Source organism: Antrostomus carolinensis, unplaced genomic scaffold (assembly GCF_000700745.2).
Source record: "Antrostomus carolinensis isolate BGI_N321 unplaced genomic scaffold, ASM70074v2 scaffold27203, whole genome shotgun sequence".
In the NCBI taxonomy this organism is placed as follows: Eukaryota; Metazoa; Chordata; class Aves; order Caprimulgiformes; family Caprimulgidae; genus Antrostomus; species Antrostomus carolinensis.
This window is the reverse complement of record NW_010304862.1, coordinates 1-22,475: the sequence shown is the minus strand read 5'-3', so window position 1 is coordinate 22,475 and position 22,475 is coordinate 1. Positions and strand designations below refer to the sequence as shown.

The following is a 22,475-nucleotide window of genomic DNA, read 5'->3' as shown; positions in this document are numbered from 1 at the left end:
CACGCGGGTGATTCCGGAGGGTGTCAACAAGCCCGTCATCCACCGCATCATCCGGGTGGACCACGCCGGGGAGTACGGGGCCAATCGCATCTATGCCGGGCAGATGGCCGTCCTGGGCCGGTCCAGCGTGGGACCCATCATCCAGGTCAGGGGGCCGGAAAGCGGCCGCTCTGCCATCGCTCTGGTTAATTTGCAGTTGATTAGCGATGGTCGAACGAGGCTGGCAGCTTCCATAGTAAAATAGTTTTCCAAACGCCTTTAAACGTGTGGGTTTATAAGGGGCGGTGGGGTTACTTGGTAAGGGAGTTCCCAACACTACAGTTGTGGTATTATCACAAGGGCTCCTCTCTTGCAAATGTTTTTACATTACCCGTTTATAACCATCGTCATCTGCCCTCCTTTGCCATTTCCTCTTTGTGATGTGGGTGCTGTTACCTCTGCAGTCCAAGTGCCACTGGCCTGAGCTGGTTTGTTTATTAGTTTTTTTGGAAGTGGTTCACTGTCCTGGTTTTATACTTCACTGTGATCTGGCTCTTTTGTAGCAAATGTGGAATCAAGAAAAAGACCACCTGAAAAAGTTTGATGAACTGATGGTTGCATACAGAGTTCGACCTACTGTTTTATTGCCTTTTTGGAATGTAGCAGGTTTTGTGTTGGGTGAGTTTGCATTATTACCAAAGTTGCTGTTTTGAGAAGTCTTCAGATGTGTATGTTATTTGTAAACATTTCATTGTTTGCATACATTTGGTACCACATCACAGGGGCTGGAAGTGCTTTACTTGGAAGGAGAGGTGCCATGGCTTGCACAGTGGCAGTGGAAGAGAGTATCTCGGATCACTACAACAGCCAGATCCGAACTCTTATAGAAGAAGATCCAGAAAAGTACAAAGAACTATTGCAGGTATTTAACTGTGACTTAAAAAGTAGCGTAATGTATTCATTGAATTATCTAATGTGACTTTAGTCTTTTAAAATAATATAGTCATGGAATTTACAGTAGATCTCTTTTTGCTCTATTATTTAGAGTGCTGTAGTCAACAGAAACGTTTCAGTTTCTTTTAAGTAAAAGGACGTTTTTGCCTTCAGCAGCACTAGATTGATCAAGCACCAAAATTGAAATGGATGTTGGATTAGCTTCAGCATGCTTTCAGTAATTCATCATTTCCCTTTTGACTGGGAGAACTGTGTTTTAATTTTGATTACTTTTAATTAAAAGGAAGGGTATAGAAGGGAAACAAAAGGAGAAAATATGATTGTGCAGTAACAGTTGTTCATTTGTGTTTCGTTAAACATGTAGCCAGGTCTGGTTACTTCAAATGTCTCTTCTTGTTACAGAAATAGTATCTGAACTAACCCAGGTTTTGAGGGCAGATGCACAAGGGAAATACCACCCCTGGAAATAAAGACTGTGAACTGAGAGGGCACAAAATAAAGAGAGAAAGCTAAGCAGTGAGGTTATTCACAGTGTCAAATATGAGGAGGACTAGTGATGAAACCAACAGTGATGTGAACCTGTTGGGTAGGGACAGTGCTTGGGTGTCTCTAAACTCTGAGGACTTGGTTAAGCAATTCTAGTTATCTGCAGGCATCTCAAGAGAAAGGTCTCTCAACCTTTTTGCCCCAGCTGAAAAATTAGAAGAGAAAGATAGTGTCCTTTAGAGTATGCTAGGATGGACTAAAGCCCTGTTGGCTGGCAGGGTAACACCCCTACCGATTATCTGGCAAGGCAGGGACCTTAATTTTATTATTTAAATTGACAGAATAATTTGTATGTGTGAAACTAATTAGTGCTATGAGTTACTATGACTACAGGTTATAGGTTTTCTTGAAACAGTGAAAAAAATAGTGATATATTAAACAGCAGCCTAGTTTTTAAAGACTTTTTTTGAGAATATTAAAAGAACTTTAGGTTTGGGGAATGCTGTAAATAATTTCCTTCTTGCTGAACTGGAGATTCAGGTCTTTGAGAAGCTTTGAGAGACCTGGGCCTCAGATGGTGCATGCAATGGTCAACAGCATATAGTTTTGTATAGTAGCTGCCTTGATTTCTCTGCAAAATAGACTTACTAGTTAACTACTACTTTTAAAGATAATAAAGCAATTTCGAGATGATGAACGGGAGCACCATGACATTGGGCTTGAGCATGATGCGGAAGCTGTAAGTACAATGTTAACTAATTGGTACTGTTAGTGAGGATGTGATGTTCTTATCTTACTTATCCAGTGACTGGGATGGAGTTCTTCATTTGAGAAGTAGGAAATAGTGTTTTATATTCTTTCCCAAAGTTAAATATAAGAAAACACTGCATGCTATAGCTTTCATTTTTCTAGAACAGAATTTAATCTGGTGGGACTCATATCAAGTGTTAAAATGATTGTGTTTTCCTGAGAGACGTTCTCTGCACAGTTTTAAAAAATATTTACTCTAAACTTAAAATAAAATTTAAGGTAAGGCTAGTAAGTGCTATCCATACCACTGAGAGCTTGAGGCATCATCTTGTTGGACAAACACAACCATGTTGGGAAATGTGAAATACAAATTCTGTGCTCTCTTAGTTTTTTGGTGGGTTTTTTTTGTTTGTGTTTTTATTTGGTTTTGGTTTTGTTTTTTTAGATAATGCCTCCTATTCCTTACCACAATCTGGTTCGAACAAAACACTTCATTAGATGCATTTAATCTCTTATTCTTTGTTTTACAGGCACCAGCTTATTTAGTTTTGAAGACAGCTATACAACTGGGATGCAAAGCTGCAATATTTTTATCAGAAAGAATTTAGTGATGTTTTCCATAATGTTTGTGGCAATAACCTGTGACACAAAAGTGTATGGAAATTGGAGAAGACTAATAGTTATTTGATTTAGCCTTTTAAAACTGTCTTCACTAAGCTCCTGATTCAGCCAGCCTTTTTCACATGGAGTACTTGTTCAAAAACTGTCTATATTGAAGTCAGTTGAGCTAAATGTGAATAAAGATGGCAGAATTGGGTCCGTATGAACTAAACTTCCTTATTCAGAGACTGTTCACAAGGTGGCAGCAAAATATGTATGTATATACATTATTTATGTATATAATGTATGTGTGTATATACATATACACACACACACACATGTAAAATGATAAATACATCCTCTGTTGCCTTAAAATTTATATGTACTTGAAATAAGCTGGAGCTCATCAGCTCACTTTCAAATGGTTAATACTGAGTAAGTAGGATGGTTTTGAGTTCTGTTTTTAGGGTAAGTAAATGAAGTACTAGTAAGTATTTCTTTTCAGTCTGTCTTGAATAAAGATTGGTATTATAAGACTTCCATTTGAAGACTTGTTTGTGTTTTTTGGGGTTTTTTCATGTTCAATCTGAATTTATTTAAGTGGAATTTTTCTTCCTTTGTTTTTTTTTTTGGTCCTGAATGTGTGCATAAGGAATGGGTCCCTGATATAAAGCAGGTGGAGAGGGTAACTTGGAGCACCTGTGGAATTGCAATAAATACTCTATATTCTATTAGAGCTTTCAAGTTTATCTTACTTTCCTTCTGGCCTTCAGTGGCTCTTGAATCGAGACACTCTTGCTTTCTCAGTGTTGGAACAATTTCCTCGTGCTTTCTGTTGACAGCCTGGCATGGAGCAAGAAAAATAAAAAAGTTGTGCATGTCTGTTCTGTTCAACACTAATCAAAGATTATAAAAGTACAGCGATGGAATTAGTGTGTCTTAAACTGGTAGAGATGAACGGGACTTCTTGTGAGATTGTATCTCTTGCTTTTTATGTCTTGAGAATTTCCTGATTACTCCAGTCTTCCTAGTGCATCATTATGGAAATAGGATAGCTTTCCAAATGCATATGGATTGTATAGAAGATGCTGATATCTTGATACAAATATTTAAAGTCTCTGTGAGAGAGACTTCCATTTTATAGCTGAGAAGCAAGGCAGGGAAACCCTATGAATAATATTCCAGGTCACATAGGAAGCACATATCCATGCTTTTCCCCTTGTATCCAGGCTTCTAAAACTTTGGGGAGACGCAGCTTGTTTAATTGCCATAAGCTAACTTTTGTTTCCCAGTTTTACAGGTCTTCCAGTTTATACAGGTGCATGAATTTTGCTTTGGTGGTGTTTTTTTGTTTGTTTGTTGTTGTTGTTTTGTTTTTTTTTTTTTAAATAAGCATAGCTAAGCTTGACAGATCAGGTAGCAGAATTTGTTGCGTCTCATTTTCTGGTTAAAAGCTCTGATGTATTAGGAGTCAGGTCAGCTGTGGATGTGGGATGTAATGGGTATAAACCTAGCTGAAAACGAAAGAATTGAAAGCTAAGAAATAAAGCAGCAGCAAGTGTTGGCCAATGCTATCAGGAGCAGTAGGGCTGCTATTGCCAGTCTTGATTTGTATCTTACATGGCAAAGCTACACAGTTCTATTGGGGCTGGTTAAGTGATCTGATGAAGTTTTGCTGCGTGCTGGTTCCAGTTCTGCTGTGCTGGCCAGATGCTGTGTACTCTTTGTAGCTGCTCTGAGACTAGAGCAGGATAAGAAGTGTGGAGCTGCCGCCAGGAATCCAGGACCTGTGGGATCATCTCAGAACATCTCAAATCCAAGCGTCTGGGAGCTTGGTAAGACTTCAGTCAGCTTTTAATCTAGGTACATCCACATCTGCCTTTTTGAGTAGCTCTGTTAGTGTTTGTAGGAACTGATTGTTGTGTAATTTGACATGAAAGATTTCTTAAAGAGGATTATTTTCCCTTTTTTTGTGTGAAGGAGCTTAGACTGAAGGTTAAATCTTAATACAGAAACTCCTGTATCATTTGTTAGATGACTGACACTTTGTACATACTTTAAGAATAATTTCTATCACTTGCACCATTGCAAGTCTGGCCTGGTTATACTCAAACTACTGATGTTATTTACAGTGTCCAAACTAAATAGCGTTGGTTCTCTATCTGTGGCTGGTTTGTGCACCCACTGGAATAACTTAATGCAGGGAACTCAGAGCAACATCATGGATTTCTCAGGGCCTGTGTAATAAGATAGCTGTAAGGGATTCTCACTTTACTTGCCTCAGCTCCAGACAGTTGTGAGCAGCGTGCATGTAAACTTGAGTTTACTAGGGGTATGTCATACTGAACTAGTACAATCTTTCCTAACTTGACCAGTTCTCTGAAGAAGAGTCACATCTAGCAGATTTCTTGCCTTAATTTCTCTAAAGCATTTGATATGCTGGCATGTGGAAAATTCCTCGGTAACTTGGAGGAGAGGAACTGGCACAAAAGAATGGTTAATTACAGTGGCTAAAGGGGTAAAAAGCGGTGGTGAAAGAACAGGCAGTGCAGTCATGTAAGTCACAAACTTTAATAAGTGAGTAAAACGAGGAAAAAAGATTGCTTGATGAATAGTCCATTGTAGTCGTTAATACCAGGGGCAGCGTGGGACAGCATCTTTTATAAGTCCATTATTGAAACTGAGGAGGGAGGGGCACAGTGTTTTGACTCAAACTGAAGTTGCACACCCACGTGTACAATGGTCTTGTGATATAAACTGGAAAGCGAGCTAGGCAGCTTCCTGGTCTCTTGGCCATTGCATCAGGATTGAATACTGGATGAGGCACCCATGGGGCTTTCCTAGATAGACCATACTCGGCTGAAGCCTGATGTTCTCCAAGGCAGTGGTACAGAGCAATTCTGTGAAGATATCTGCAGTGGCATTCAACAGTTGTGGGATTTGCTGCTGACATAGAGAAGCGTCATATGATCCTTCATCCAAGATGTGGGTGGCCTCCGAGACCATCACACAGTGCTCACTTGAGGCAGGAACATTTGAGAGACAAATCTCATTTTTAATGCGTTTAGTTTGGCCAAAGGCTGGGAACATCAAATAGCAGGAAATCATTGTCTGAGGTCAGTGTGTTTGGCCATATCTGCAGTCACTGTGAAAGTGCTCACAGCGAGTTCTTTGTCCTCAGCAGCTGAGAACATCCAGCACATTTGAGGAGGCCATCAGACAGCAATACTGTCTCTAGCTGCGAGCACAGAATATGAATCAGAGAACAAGTCTGCTTTATGCTCCTGATCAGGATTTGTTTCTTCTTTTTACTGGAGCAGCATATTTGTGCCCATCCATTAAAGTGTGGTGAGCTCTTCTCGTGGCACTTCCAATGACTATGCATTTCCATGCTCACTCACAGTTACTTTTTTTTTTTTTACTTAGAAAATGGAGTTGCTTTTCACTTTCCTCACGCAAAAAGGACTTTTTTTGTTTAAAAACCTGTTTCAGACTTTGAAAGACTACAAAAGGTGGAACATTACAAAAGGGCTAGAGATGCGCAAGTGCTGTACAGAACTTCCATTGTACAGCTGCTGCAAGGCTGTAGTTACTTTTAATGTGTTATTTTGAGGCAGAACTAAAGCTGACTAATGTCAGCCATCCCAACAGGGGTTAAGGGCAGGCACAGGCCAAAGTATGTAGCTTATACAAGTCTGTTATCATAGCGATTCTCGATGAACTCTGGTCGTGTTGACAAAGGAAAAGGAACTTGGATGACAGGGAGGCTGTGAAATGCTGTATTTTAAAAACCAGGAGTGGAGAAGACAACAGGGTCTTCACTGTGCCTTTGGGGTTTGGGGCTCACTTCTGAACCGGAAGATAAACAGGATTTTGTAATATGCAGTGGGATGAAATCCTTCCCCTCAAAGTAACGATGGCTTCATCTAGCTCCTGCAATAACCAAGGGCTTGATATTGATTTTCTCCTCCAGAAGGAGAGAGAGTATCATTATTTGGTGAGGAGGAGCAGGAGGTATCCACCCCATGTTTGTGGGGGGCATAGGGCTGTTACCTGCTCCTTGATCAGTGTCTCGCCTCTCGCTGTCTTCTCCTGCAGTCACTGCTGGGGATGATCTGGCCCCCATTCTCTGAACCTGCTCCAAATTGTAGATTAAGGTAATGACAGTGCTTGGAGGTGAGTGACACAGCCAGGTGGTGTGGTCCTCGTGCTGGGCTTTCAGGACATTTTCTGATGCTCTGACAGCTCTGAAGCAGGATCTCTGCACTTGCTGGCTCAGGAGGAGGAAAACCCAGCAAAGGAAAGCAAACAGGCAACAGCAGCTGTGTCTCACTCAAGTGAGAAGGATGGTTTTGAAAATTGAAAGCAGCTCTGAAGACCTGTGGCCCATCAGTAACAAGTCTAGAAAGCAACCAGGGTGGCAAGGCACACGCGGTACCACAGCAGTGTAGGTCTGGCTGTGCCAATACGTGTTTCAGCCTCTTGCTGCCACAGCCAGGCTAGGCAAAAATCAAACCCCATGGCTGTGATTAATGTGGTGATGCTGACATAAGCTGAATGGACTTATGCCATGAGTTACGTAAAATGGGACTCATAAGATTGTTTGGCAGAGAGCTAAATCATTGTCTGAGATGATAAATACTACAGATGGAAGAAATATCAGATATCATGGGCTTGATCTTTGTCTGGAATAAATCCATGTGGCTCACTTGAGCATAATAAAGCTAGGCTTGCTGCAGATTGACTGAGGATATGCCACACAATTCCTATGCTGGAGGTGATGTGGATTGTACCTCCCTATTTTTTCTTAGTGTTTAAGGGATTACTTAATCTGTACAGTCCCTTGGGTCTGCCTGGTTTCTTGACTTTAGGGAAGATAAAATTTCAAATGGGTACCAGTCATTTTGTCACTACTCTCAAAATTGTGGCATGTCACTTGCATTGAATTCTGCACATATTTTCAACTTGGGGAACTTAAAGGGATAAGTCAAAAATATTGGCCAGTTGAAAGGATGAATGTGTGTGATAAGGGAAGAGATTGTGTGAAGGTTCCATTTTTCTACTTTTAATTCAGTTTCTCCAGAGTGGCTGAGATGAAAAATCTGAATGGCAGCAGCCTTGCAGTTGTAATTCCAGCCAGAGTGGCAGAACTTAACTTGTGTTGAAGAAAGCTTGTTGATACTTTCATTTCGAGTTGGGGGGCTGATCTAGTGTTGAGTAAGTGAATTAATAGTTAATTGGAACGGGTTCAGTGGGTAATGGCTCTAAAATGACTGTGTAAGAAGGAAAATTCAGTTCATTGTTGTTAAGTGCTTTCAATAAATGCAGCCTCCTCTTGACTTGGGGTGTTTTTGAGAAGTACTACCTTGTACTACAGTTTTACAGAGCAGAACCCAAACTGAAGCAGACCAGGGAATGGTACCTCTTTGTGTCCAGTTATACAGCTCACTGCAGCAGCAGCATTTCATCTGTTAAGATGCAGATTAATATACTTATGCTGATTTTTTTTTTTTTTGTGCTAAATATCTTTGTTTCAAAAACTAAGGCTGTGACCCTGCCTTTGCCTGTGCTGCTTCTTAACTGGAAGTAGATGATGTTCTGATGGAAGACCAGGAATCACGTGGTGTTGCTTGGAAGGGAGCTCTGGAGGTCACCTCATCCAGCCTCCTGCTGGAGCCAGGGCTATGGCCAGCACTAAAGCAGGTCAGTGTGATTTTGTCTGGCCAGGTGATGGAAACCTCCAAGGACAGAAATTCCAGTGCTGCATTACCCTACCAGTGATGCTTTTTTTTTCCTTCCCCCCACCAATCCCCACCTTCCCCCTCCAAAGTCCATCTTAAACCTTCTGAGATTGTGGCACCATGGGGAAGAGTTTGGCTCTACTATCTTGTTAAGTATTCTCTGAGTAGTTTCAGGCAACTAAGATCACCCTGTTCTTACCTCCCCAGTGTACGTGTCCTTCACTGAGCCCTGTGCTGCAGAGCAGCCTGGGAGGCGGTGAGTGAGGTGGTGGGAAACAGGGCATGGTTTGGGGTGCACATCTCTCCTTCTCTGTATGGCTGTATCATTTCTGCTGCATTTCCACTGCTGTTATGGCTCTCACAGCAAAAGGTACCTGCTGGTGGGACTGTGTCCCCAGGAAGGAGGGTGCAGAGCTGTAGCTCTCCTTGCAACGCCTGGTTCCTGAACTGGCACCAAGTTCAGTGGACCTGGTGCCAGTTCACTTTTCTCTTTACTGAGAAAAGTAGAAGATGCATCTAGTGACCACCGTGACAGTTTCATCATCTGTTTTAGACTCCAGGCTTCATGCAAATGCCTGACACTGTCTTCTTTCTCTGCAAGTATTTTCTACCCAACTGTTTGCATGTCAGTGATTTGTTTTCTAATTATATCTGTGCCTAGGACAGATGGGTTTATTGATTTGGTGGTACAGATGGACCTGTGTAGATCAAGGTATTAGTGAAAGCAAGTCATACACGCACAGTGGGTGTTTTTCCTATTTAAAATATCTTTTCTGGACTGCAGAAAAAAATATTATTTCTGGCACTAGAAGTGCTTTTCTGTTTTCTTTGTGGTCGCTGGCCAGCCACCTGCCAGGGACTGCTCGGGTCAGGGCAGAGGCAGCAGCGGGTGAGGAGGATTTGAATTTTTTTGCAGTGCATTTTGAAGGCAAGCTCTGCCAGCTGCATTTTAGCAAGCTGTCATGAATTTCTCCTGAGTTTGTGGTTTGAGGGCAGCTGCATAGTTAGAGGCTGCTAACTGTGTATGCAAATGGCTAAAACATTTAGTGGAGTGAAAAGCATTTGCTTCTTGGAGAAGAGAGTCATGCAGTGCCAAAGCAGATGACTCAATCCTGTTGATCTTTGTTGCTATCTCTGGGCTAAAGTAAATTTCCTCTTTAAACAGCAGCCTATGTCTAAATTTAAAGCCATCTCTCATCTTGCTGGTAGATTGTTTCCTCCCTCCTGTGGGAGCAGAGCTGTGCTCCAGAGCTGGCACCCAGCTTCCAAGGCAGGAAAACACACCTGACTTGCTTTCCTGGGATGAGTGCCCAAATGCCAAAAGCCATCAGGACCTCCGCTCCCAGGTCTATTCTCCCAGGTCTCCCTGCACTGGGGGCTGCGGGTCCCGGGGCAGGAGCAGTGGAGCCCCGCTCTCCTCGCAGGAGTGACCCTATCGTGTTTATCATCTCTTCTCTACTCGCCCATGGCACTCCCCTGAGAAAGGGGCTTTGCTTTAGGGCTGGATTAAGAGAAGGCTACCGAGTGCAAGTCTACTAGAGACGTAAGCTTATGCTTAGCTCTAAGCCCAAGTGCGACAGGGATAATAGGATGCTCCTGGCTAAACTTGTTCTGAGGCTTTAGCCACTTGCCTGTGGCCACCTAGCAAGTCTGTGGCAGAAATACACTGGATATATCATTTAAGAGGAGTTGAACCTCCTGGGTGTCTGCACTAACTGTACAACACTCCTGGTACCTGGTGAAAATGTGCAGACTTCACTACTTTGGAGTGTTTTTATCCAGCAAAAGAACAGCAGCAGGACTTAAAATCACTGGTGAGATTGTTCAGCAAGTAGAGCTTAACGGCCCAATTCCAGCCCTGACCTGGAAAGCTGACTGCTAGTGACACGTGAGGAGCTGTATTCCACATCTCAGCTTGTCAGCCCTTTTGGTTCTGACTTTAGTAGGAAAAATGCAGTTTACTTAAAGACTTTGAAGATGGCTGAAATGTTGTGATTTAAAAAAAAAAACAAACCCCAAACAACTGTCCGCTTTTCAATTCCTCCCACCCAAACATCACAGCAATACTTGCTAATGAGAAATAATTATATCTCAGTTTTAAGTAACACAAGTGCTATTGTTTACACAAAATGTGAAACTCTAGTAAGACACCAGGCATATGTTTAAGAGGGATAATGCATGAGAAATCAGTTCTCTCTTGTCAGGGAGCTGAGCCCTGCAAAGGAAGATGACAGATACATGTGTTCATAGACTCTAGAGCTGGTTGTCTTTGCTTATCATTTGTCATAAACCCAGAGACTTGCAGCACAAAGTACTAGCACAGCGTAAGCTGGAACATTCGCTCCTCTCCAACAGATGTGGCACCAATCTTAATGCTCACAGGATGTTTCAGGTTGGTGACCAGCAAGAGGTTTTATGCTGGTAAGAAGGTAAGAGTAACCTTGATCCTTCCCATGGATTCTTGCCTAATTAATGGAAAAACCCCAAATGGAGCAGCTTGCATTGCTGGCAATTCATAACTGCTGAAACAGCCATCTGGGCTTGGATGTGATGTTGCAAAGGTGTTGGGATAAAAACACTTACTTGAAGCTACTGCTTTGAAGTGAAGTGTGGAGTGACCTGACAGTTCAGTATGTCTTCCCAATTTACTCATCATTCTCCATGCACTTGGTTTTCAAACAGAAATAACTGTTTCACCACTCTGAGTGGTAAAAGCCCTGTGCCTTGTTTTCAGTGACTTTCCTATTAACAGGAAAATCTGTGGTTATGTTCTTCCCTCTTTTTATCTTCCCTGTGCTTACCAAAATACATGTGATACTGATACAGCCTTTGTTTTTAGAAGATGTGTTATAATACACCCTCTGTATGTCATCTTCTACCGAGTACTTGTTTAGGCTGAGCTCTAGTGAGTTAAGAATAATCAGCACAACTCTCTAATGCCCTTGTCTTTCTGATTTACTGGAAAAAAACCCCAAAGTCTTATTATTACAGCCAAGAGAAACTAACAGAACAAATTATGTACATGAGCTGCACATACTAGGTATGAAAATGTAGCATAAAGCCAAAAGGAGAACTTTACAGAGCAGATTTTCTAGAGAATATTTGTCCACATTGTAAAACCAGTGATAAATTCTGCTGTATCTGGCAACTATGCCACACTCTGCTCTTACTCAGTGTTCACCCTGTTCGTCTTGGGCAACACTTACTCATCTCTGAGTTCTCCCACATATCAAGATATTAATCTGCTTCTTATGTAAACAACAACAATCTGAAATTGCTGCAACACACCATCATGGACTTGATTCAGTAGCTGTCTTGCTTTCTTTTGTTTATTGTTGAGGATAAAGGATCCAAAGTGGATCAAAGTCCATTTGCTCTCTGGAGCTGGACACGTGCCCCTGCTTCTCACCCCTTTGTTTAGACTTGCACACTATGAAAGGAGTCTCAGCCACCACCCATCTGCATTTGCCTTAAATCAAGCAACTTCTTAAATGGATTTTAGGTGTTTAATTTTTCTTTGCTTTGCTGGGCAGAAGTAGGGTCTGATTTTTTCTGTGAGCTTTCCTTTCCTTGGCTTCTAAAATCATTTTATAAGGTGCTGTTTGTTTGAATCATTAGGTCATTGGGTGAGTCCAGCTGTGCCCCTTATCCAGCAGTGCTCTGCTTCAGGGTGTTACAGAAAGAATCAAACTCTGGTACTGAAGGTAAATTAAGTACAAGTATTATCATGACAATTGATTTTGATTATTGATGGGTGGATGAAAGTATCTGTGCAAATGCACGTCAGTGCGTTCCTCTGCATTAATACCATCTATCTCTGTTGAGCTGAGGAATGAGCAACGTGCCTTTTATTCAGAGAGTGTTTGCAGAGGTATGAGCTGCTATGGCCCTGCTTGCAGGTGTGGAGTCATCTGCACCTGCGTAGGTGACAACTGGGCAGGTGGTGGCTGGAACGTGGCTGTAGATGGAGCCATTTACATTTAGCAGAGCTGGCCAGACCATTTTACTGGCCACGTCTTCAAGCCCAGTGGGTGATCTCCCCTGCCTCTTCTGGGGTGCAGAGAGCACACAGACATATTTATGGCTTTCCTGGACTCAAAGCCTTCCAGCCCTTGGTGAGCTGGTGACAAATGGTGGGTTCAGAGCGCTGAGCAGGAGCTGGGTTTCCCTGAAGCAGAGAAGAGGTGGTTTCATGCTGTTACAATGACCCACAACATGGCTGGAGGCCAAGAGAAAACGACCTGGCTGCTGTTGAGCTTCTGCATACAGGGACACCGTGCCCTGTTCAGGTATATTTTGACGTGGATGACTGGCTTTTTGCTGGTGGGTGAGGATGACCAGTAAAAACTAAGTTATATTTTTTTCTACTCTCTTCCCCCCGCCTCAGTCCTCTCCCCCCTTTGATCAGTGGCCAGGGAATGGTTGTCTGGCTGTTTGGGAGATACCTATTCTTTGTACAAATACCTGCCTTCGATTAATCTGATGTTATTATTTATTTAGTTATCTACTCAGGAAGCTAAATCAGTGCTGTAGCACATATGCAGCTGCACATGCAGCACAAACTACAAATGTCAGGAGGATACTGGGGGCAAAATGGTATCCAAGAAACCCACTCATTCAAAAAAGTATTTGGTGAACAGCTTCAAGTAAGATAAATGTCCAAAAGTTCATGAATGATTCATTAAAACAAGGGAAATAAATCCAATGAAGCATTCAATCATCATGAATAATTCATTGTACTCTAATATGTTTAGGAGTGATATTTAAAATATATTTCCTAGGCATATAATTCATAAACCTGACAAAAAACTGATCTAGAAAGAGGGTATATTATTTATTCTAGAGCCAAAGGCTGGTGCTGAAACTGTGTGAAGTGAAATCTCTTAGTGACTTCAGATGCAACCCTTGGTTTTTCATACTTCTTCAATGACTAAAAAATCTTCCCACAGAGATGGTTGTTAAAGCTCCTGCCAGATCAGATCCCAGAAAAGCTGTAACCACAGTGGAGAAAAAAGGTATGGATATTTCAAGTGTGTAACTTTCAATATCAAAGTGCTTTCAGAGAAAGGATGAACAAATTTCAAGCTGTGGCATCTCTCCCCAAGCCTCTGTCATCTGTCACGCTGTGGCAGCAGACAGAGCAGAGGGATGGGAGGGGAATAACGCGTTCATACGGGGACAATGTTGTGTCATTTAAAGAGCTGTGATCTGAGTAAAAGTTTTGGTTTTGGGTGGGTAACCACTCCTCTTTATTTTTCAATTCAAGCTTTCCATTCTTTGACCATCATGGATATCCCTTTTTTCTGCTACCAGAGTAAAAGTTTTGGTTTTGGGTGGGTAACCATTCCTCTTTATTTTTTCAATTCAAGCTTTCCATTCTTTGGCCACCATGGATATCCCTTTTTTCTGCTACCGTGAGGATCAGCAAATTATTGCAAGGGTGCCTGGTGACATCTCCGCTCTGCAGTGCCGCGTCCGTGGTCCCTAATACCTGATGCTGCAACATGTCTGAGTCTGTTTCATTTTAACGCTTTCTAGGTGGTCTTTCACTGCTCCATGCTTTCTCCAACATTTATGTCCTCCTTCAATTATAAGCATGTTCTTTTCCTTTCAGAAAGGACCCAGACCTAAAGATCCCAGGGCACCAGTGACCCTGCTGCTAGGGAAGGGGGTGGGTTTGGGTAACGTGAGCCCAATGCTGATGAGAAGTTGTCTGCAGGCAGCCAAAGGGGCCTCATGTCAGTGGAGATCAGGTACCGGTGGCTGCTGAGGAGGACATCTCAGCATCCTCCTTGCTCCTCTGGAAGGTGCTCTGCTGTCCCATCTGCAAAACCTCCCGCTAGTTTTTCTGAGCACTGTAAAAGTCCCCAGAGAGAGATCCACTCACTTGCAATAGCAGGACCTCAGCCAGGTCACGGACATGTTGAGATAAGGGGAAAAACAACCTTTTGCATTCACCATTCTCCTCCCCCATTTGCAGGTACTGCTTCAGAGATGGCAAACAGAACAGGAGACAGAACATGTTCCTGGAGTTAAAGTAAGAAACAAAATGCAGCTGTGAACCAGCTTGTTGTAAAGGCAAAAGGCAGCTTGGGCTTGATGTCAGCCTCCCTTACGTGAGGCTGGGTGGTTCCTGTTCTGTCGGTGGGTTTGCTTTGAGTTTGTACCTACATGAGATGAGAAGGGCGACTTGTATTTTACAGTTCCAGGGAGTGAATATGATGCCTTCTATATGGTAAATAAAAAAAATGGATTTAAATTGAATTAGGTAGAACATGAAAGATGGTCCTACCTCTGTTCAAGAGGTCAAGGGCACTGTAATAATACAGAAACCTATGACACCAGATGTAAAAATAGCTGTCATTTAATGAGCTTGTCTGACTGGCCTTAAACAAAGACAGGTATATGCTGCACTTGCTGTCTTGCTAATGAAGTAATTGTGTTACCTTACAACAAACTGGAATGTTTAATCTTAGTTAAAGGGGCACAGCCTGAGAAATCGGTGTGGAGGGGTGCTGGGAGGAGATCAGGTTTAGTCTTCCTGGCAGGATTTCAGGCTCCTGCGCTGTAATCACTGTAATGCTGGTCCCCTCACAGGGCAGCTGAGCAGGTAAAGAATTTCCCTTGGAGCATGAAGTTTGCACAGGTGAGGCTGGGGTGTTAGGCATGATTTAAACAAGTGCGTGTGCAGACATCTCCTGTACCAGGCACTGTGCTCTAAGGTTTCAATTTTAACCAATGATGAGCAGTGCCTGCAGCATCCCCCCAGCATCTTCCCACGCAAATTGTGTGGGCCAGGAGCAGTGGAGAGGACACTGCCCTGCGTGGGGTGGTGTCACTGGGATGGAACTTCCTGATGGTGATGCTGCCAGCTGGGGATTGCTGCCGGGCACAGGTGGGGTGAAACCTCCCCGAGCCCAAGGACCCCTGCTACAGTCCTTCTGGGAACACAGGAATGAGAAACAGGTTTGGGGCTTTTCCTTCTCTACAAGCCACTTACCTTTTAAGCCATTAGCTTTTGCCCCTCTCTGTCCCTGATGGGACAAGGTAAAGGCCTAGGACAAGGCTTCCTGGAGCTACCTCTGCCCTCCAGCCCTGCGGAACAGCCCTGTGGAATGGGTGCTGTGAGCCAGAGGATCAACTTTTCCAACCCTAATTACAGAACGCTGATAAGCCAGTTTCCCTGGACTGATCCTCCCTCCCTCAGGTTTCCTCCCACGCTGTTTTTCCCCTCCTTTTCCCTGGGTGGGTGATCCAGCCCAGGCTCATCAGGAGGAGTGTCAGCTGAGCCAGGATCATCTCATTATTTGAGGCTATAAGCTGATAACTGAGTTTCTTCCCTGTTTGAAATACAGCCTTTGATTCCATGTGCTGTATTTCATCGCTTCGTGCCAACGCTTCATCTTTGCAGCTCACTGCTGCAGGTTATTTGTCAGGCACAAAGCCCCTTCTCTAATTTCCTGGTAAGCTTAGGGGTGCAAAAGCCCAAAGCTGAAAGACATGGTGGCCAGGCAGGCTCTCTTTAAAAGCCATCAGTGGCACAGACATGGGGCTGCTGAGACCAGCAGAAAGCTGTGGGACAAGACTGGTGTCTTTTCTCAAACTCCCTTGCACTGTTTTATGAAAAACAGAAGCTTTGCTATTCTTTATGTTGTGGTTAAGGTGATACGTATCACCAAGGAGTTATTTTCACTGTGTGACTTGAGACTCTCTGCCAGGATAAATTCACAAATGCTGGTAGATGGAATTTATACATGTAGTGGTGAAAGTGAGGGAAGTTTTAACCTACTTTATGAAAACTCGTATTTGTAAAGGTAAGAAAGAACAGGTGATTCTCTGGGCAGCCTTTTTTGGCCGTTTGCCTTTATTGCTCTCAAGTAGAATGAAATGGCCAGGCAGGGCTGATGTCCTGCTGCAGCCTCAGGACCTTAACAGGATTTTTCTCAGATAAGATTGCATTGGACTTCTGCTCTCCTGCCCACTGGCCAATTTCAACCAAACTGTTTGCAAAGTTATTTGGAGGGGGAGTGCTGGGCAAGCAGCAGAAGCTTCCTTGGGAAGCAAAGGGATAAGTGTGTTCCAATAATGTGAACAATAAATTGCAAGTTGAAACCTGTGTTAAATTCTCTTTCCCAAGTCCTCTCTATGCTAGCAAACAGGCATTAAAGATCCAGACCTATTTAAAATGGTCCAATCTTGCTAAATCGATTTTAAAATAAATCGAATAGCACAATAACCCCAAACTGGTATAATGAAACTGTTAACAATCCTCATTTAAATTACTCTGCTTTAACCAGCAAATTAAGGCTAGGCTATGCCATCAGTTTTCATTAGTTTGGTAAGTTATGGTGCAAATACACATTTAAGTGACTTACCATTAATTAAGCTAAACCATTTCAGTCAGTGATTAAATTTACGTTTGAATACACACACTTCTGGGTTTAATTAGATTGGTATTAAACTGTTTTTTGTTAAACTAGTTTAACACAAGCACGCAATGCAAGATTTGGCTTTGTTTGATGTTCTTCAAACCTGGGGATTACCTGGCTCCATCTTGGGGGTCCTCAGGCCCAGGAGCTCTGCTGAGCTGGGGGGTGGTGGGACAAGGGGAGGGCTCTCTAGGCTCCTGCACCCCGGGGGCTGCTCTGCACAGGGAGGGTGACACGCTGGGGCCTTGTCCTGCCACCTGAGCTCTTGGATAAGAGTCTGAACTGCAGTAGGTGAGGCACAGCTGATTTTTGGCAGCGCACTCCCAGCACCTCCTCTGCTGCCCTGGCAGAGTTAGCAGGGCTTGTGGGCTGGAGCCTTAGATACAGCACTGGAAACTATACATCAGTGTGACTGCTGTCATTCGTATGTGGATCAATCACACCAAACACTGAACTTAATAAGCAAGTGCATGGCTTAGGATCTTGACCTGGAGAGTTTTTGTGCTTCCATTTTCAAGGCAAGAAACATACCCAAGGGTATTTCCATTCACAGTTACTGCTGATTCCCTTTCCATATGACAGTTACACATTTGTACTCCCCTTACTGAAAGATGTTTCCTTTCTGTGATGCTGTAGTTGGCTTTTTTTCACAATACCAGCAACTTCAGCTTTCTGGAGGACACGTGATGGCAGTCTCCCATTCTCACAGCTTATCAGAGAGAGCTCAGCATGCCAACTGACACGCAGATAGGTTGGGGTTTTTTTGTTCCTGTTTCATTGTGTGGCTGGAAACATATAGGCATGGCTTCCTGGATGTCAGTGTAATGGGTAAGCATAAATGCCCTGCTCGCACAAGTTTCTATGCAAAAAAAGTCCTTGAGGGTTTTCAAATAATGTAGGACAAGTTGCAGACAAGCTGGCTGATGCTGGTACTGTCCACCAGTATAAAGCCAAGGTGTTTCTATCTGCATTAAGGACAGGCTTGGGCAAGAGATTGTTGTATGAATTACTCAGGAAGCTGTCCTTCTACAGCGAGGAAATCCTGTATTGGGCTGTATGTGGTTTATAGCAGCCAGGTCTTTCTGATTAAGAAGCACTACACCCTGCTGATAGCTACTGAGCAAACAGACTGGCAGAGGTGGCAAGAACATCCCATTTATTAAATAGAAAAATATTTTAAGACAGAATGTGTAGTAACATCCCTGGCTGACACTCCTTGATGTCCATGCATATGCTATGGAATTCTGGCTCTCCTCAGTCCTGGGTTCCCTAGTCTCCTCAGTTCTTTGTGGTCGCAAGACATCCTCTCCAGTTTTCCCATCCCTGAATGGGGACTTGGTCACCCTGCTACTGTGGCTGGCAGAGATTCATTAGTCTGCAACACAAAATGGATTCATGTCTGCGCAATCACGTTGGTTTGTGTTATAACAAATAGTACCCCATAAAACCTCAGAGTCAGAGGAATGGCAGATGAAGGATGCTTATTTTGATTGTGACATCTCCCTCGCAGGACCAGCCAGTGGGCTGGGGGAGGAGATGTGCTAGGAGCTCTGTTTCAGAGGCAATACTTCTAAGAGTAATGATTGGGCAACTAAGTCAAGTGACTGATCTTTCAAACTCTGTATTTTTTTGCAGTTGATGGTTGTGCTTTTCTGCTATAGACTGTTTAACAGGGCATGTGGGAGGTATAACCCACTCGCTGTGGAAGAGCAGCTGTACGTCACTGGTGCAGGAAGGGATTCCCATGTGTTTCCTCTTGCACCCGCAGTACGCTACATGCAGCTTTGGGTCACCGGGGCAGATACTGACCTGGTAGGAAGTCTAAGGCTTGTGTCTCAGGTATGTCATGAAAGCACCAGACAAATGTCATCACCTGTCTGGGCCTTCTGTCTTTCTACCATTTTCTTCTACCCACTCAGCTGATGAGCTCACTGGTGCAGACGGCTCTTCCTACGACTCAGTGTCTGGCATACTGGAGCATTAACAGAGCAGTTACCCAGCTGTATGAAATACTGCTGGCTGTGGAGAAACTTTAATGGATGCTAGATACCCAACACGTGCCTCTGCAAATCTCCTCCAGAGATATCATGCAGATTGTATATACTGGGATATCTATTTTTAGCTCAGACTTGCATGTGAATAAGTATAACATTATTCCTTATTTAGTGAACAGGATATCCTGGATATGGTGCATTCTGAAGCGAGTGTTTAGATAACATCTATTTAAACAATGGGTGATTTAAACAATGGTAGTAAAAATTGATGTGAAATCTCTCTGGTCCTGATCTTGAGGTCATGGTTATTAGTGTACAACCTATTATTTTTCTGGAGTACGCAATTGCTATTAAAAACCTCATAAACATTTTTTTTTCTTTTTTAGTTTTATACAGGAACAATAAGACTTTTTTTTTTAGCTTTATACAGGAACAAGAAGACTACTGCTTAAGAGAAAAACAAGGAGAATCAGCATTATAACTTGCCAGCAGTGGAGTCTGTCAATATTTTAATCCAAACAAACGAGCTGCTGCCTCTTTGGGAGACACAGAAAGAGGGAAACAAATCTGATGGTAGCCACCACAGAAGTAACTGTACTGCATGTGGTCCAGCTCCTGGAAAGCGGTGGAAGACCATGCAGGAGAGGTGAGTCGCCTCACTGCGACTTCTTCTCCAGCTCAACATATTCTTGTTACTAGAAGTGACAAGAGGAGCTAAGTACTCCAGACAAGATTAAATGGTTTATTTCTTTTTTCCTGTGATGGGTTGTAAAATGCAAACTACGGCTAAACTGGATAACGTGGAGGAATTGTAACCACTGCAAAGTAAATACAGCCCCTGCAGCATAATTTGAGTAGGACTGGAATGATGGGTAATGAGGAATGATGCTTGTTGCTATTTGGGAACTGAAAGCAGTTTTGTGTTTATAACCACTTCAGTTCTGGTACAGCAGCCATCAAATGTCCTTAGCTTGTGCGAGCAGATAGATGGAGTGGCTCTTAGACTGGCTTTTTCCAAGTAAGGTCTGGATAGTAAAGCTGAGCAATCGCTCACCTCTGTGAGTTCTCCCAGCTCCGACGTATTCAGCATTTTGCCCAGAGACCCAGCCTGTGCTCAGGGAGTGGTGAAGCAGCCATGGTCCCAGAAAAGAGGCCCCTGACCATCTCTTATCAGCCTCAGGCTCTACATCTTGCCACTGGCTGAAGAGGTGAGAAAGGAATAGCTGGGAATTTAAACAGAGGTAGTAAAAATCAGTGTTGTGGATTCACTCTGGTCCTGATTTTGAGGTCACGGTTACTAGCACACAAGCTGTTATTCTGCAGCTTGAGTGAGCCTGTACCAGCACCGTCTGGCACGTGTACAAGCATGTGCTGAGATGGTGTTTGCACTGGCGGGTCTGGTGTGGCTGGTCACACGCTTTCTGCCAGCTGGCCCCTGGGCTTGTCCCACTGGCTGGGGTGACATCTGCATCTCTCCAGCCTGTGGGGCCCGCAGCTGGCTGGGAGGCTGCAGCCGTTCCCCTATACGCAGGTCCCACCCTGATAATCGCCGTGCTGTTAAGCTGTAGGTCACCCTGTGGGCAGCAGCTGCCTGACAGGCACAAAGGGCTGTGCCAGCTCCTGCAGATGTAGCTGTCTGTCTCCTGAGCATGGACGTGCAGCAAATCAAATCAACCTTGCATGAAAAGAGAGCGCAGGCTGTCTTGAAAAATTGGTATGCCTGTAGCAAGACCTGAAGTCATGTGAAACGTGCTGGGCTCGAGGGGGTAAAAAAGCACAGGTGAGTAGGAATTGAACGTATGGGCCAATGGGTTCGTAGCACTCAATGATATTTTTCAATAAAACATCTTGAAAGATCAGTTTCATCCCAGCACAGCTGTGCTTTTTAAACATTTTTGGGGGTGCAGAACAAAGTGTTTGAAGTGATGGCTCGCAAGCAATAAGCAGCATGATGAGTATTTTTGTCCTCTCATCTGGCTTTGTGAAGAAATACAGGAAAATCTGAAATAAGGAGTGGGGAAGTAAGATGTTCATCGCTCCCTGATTGTTTTCAAAGACATGGCTGTTGTGGAATGACATTTCTGAGTAGCAAGGTTGTGGCTTCAGCTGTTCCACTGCTGTCAGAAAACATGCTCTTGGTCATGGGGCATGGAATATTGTGCTGATTGAGAAGTTATAAAATTGCCTATGGTTTCTTACCTTTACATATGCTTTATTTTTAATAAATCCCCCCCCCTCCCCACCCTTTTTTTATTTTGAAAAAACCCCCCCCCCCCCCCCCCCCCCCAAACTCCTGATTATAACTCCAAGGGTCAGTGTTGGAGTCGTTAAGACATCTTTCTGTAGCTCTCAAACATATTCTTGACTCTCACCCGGGCTTGGTTGTCTGTGAATTAATTCAGGCTGCTTGACCCTGGTCACCTAGCCTGAGTGCAGCATAAAACATAAGCTCCTTTCTGAGAAGCATGATTTTTATGTACTTGAAGTCATGTTTTGTTTCATATAAAGACAAATTACATAACCAAACATTTGTACAGCCTTTCTCTTGCACTTGGTTCTCTGACCCGTTCCTTGTTACGGCATTTTCAGCTTTGCTGGGTTCAATTTCTTGTATTCAAGTATTGCTCCTTCACCTCTGTGGGCCACCCAAGACACTATGCAGATGCAACAAGTTGCAGTAATAACCTGATCCCCTGAAATTAAACCACAAGAGAATGCTTACATAGATGTTCCTTAAACATCTGCAAAACTCAGTAAACATTTAATACACAAATAGAAACTGAGGATGATGATCCTGTTCCCACCAACATCTGGGATGGGGCTAACATACTTTCAGCAAAACGCATGTTTAAAAATGATCTCAAGTATCTGTGCAGAAAGCAGGGGTGACCGATTTGAGAAAGAAAACAAGAGCAATGCCAAATCCAGCCCTATGGTCAAGAAATACAGGCACGGACAAATGCTATATAAAGATGTCTCGCTGCAACAGGAAAAATGTCAGACCACCTTGATGACTGGATCCATGTGGTACTATGCGGCACAATTTCCCTTTTCGCTAAGTTTGAAATGCTGCCTGATACCATACTGGCTCTCGTACAACAGATGAGGCCAAAAGTCCCTGTGCAACGAATGAGTAACTTCTCCCAGGGTTACTTCTTCCCTTTTAGTTCGCAATGTCTGAATAATTTGGGCACAAGGAAAAAAAAAAACCCAAACAAAAAAACCCCTCAGGCTTTTGAAGGACTGGACTGCAAGCAGCGGCTGTTACGGCAGCGGTTGTTACGGCAGCGGTCCATACACGGCCCGGTGAACTAACGGTGCTGTCCCTTTGGCCCCGAGGCAGAGCTGTGAACGGGAGACTCGCCTGCAGCGGGACAGACCTTTTATTTGAGGAAAAACGTTCAAGATGGAGGCTGTGAGACGGCAGCGCTGCCCCGGCGGCAGCACTCCCCACCGAGACTGCCGTCCCGATGCGGGGATACAGAAACACCCAGTTTTACACCAAAAAAACCCCGCAGTCTCACGTTGCGGGGAGGGAGAGG

The 22,475-nt window shown here is 43.6% G+C and overlaps 1 protein-coding gene across 1 annotated transcript; it reads left to right on the top strand.

The window, feature by feature from the left end:
- The first annotated feature begins 6 nt into the window (after positions 1 to 6).
- Positions 7 to 2,824, top strand: COQ7 (coenzyme Q7, hydroxylase). Its single transcript, XM_010164619.2, has 5 exons — positions 7 to 145; positions 543 to 657; positions 762 to 901; positions 2,090 to 2,155; positions 2,700 to 2,824. The coding sequence occupies exons 1-5, from the start codon at positions 104 to 106 to the stop codon at positions 2,775 to 2,777; spliced, it is 441 nt and encodes a 146-aa protein (XP_010162921.1). The 5' UTR covers positions 7 to 103; the 3' UTR covers positions 2,778 to 2,824.
- Positions 2,825 to 22,475: the final 19,651 nt, after the last annotated feature.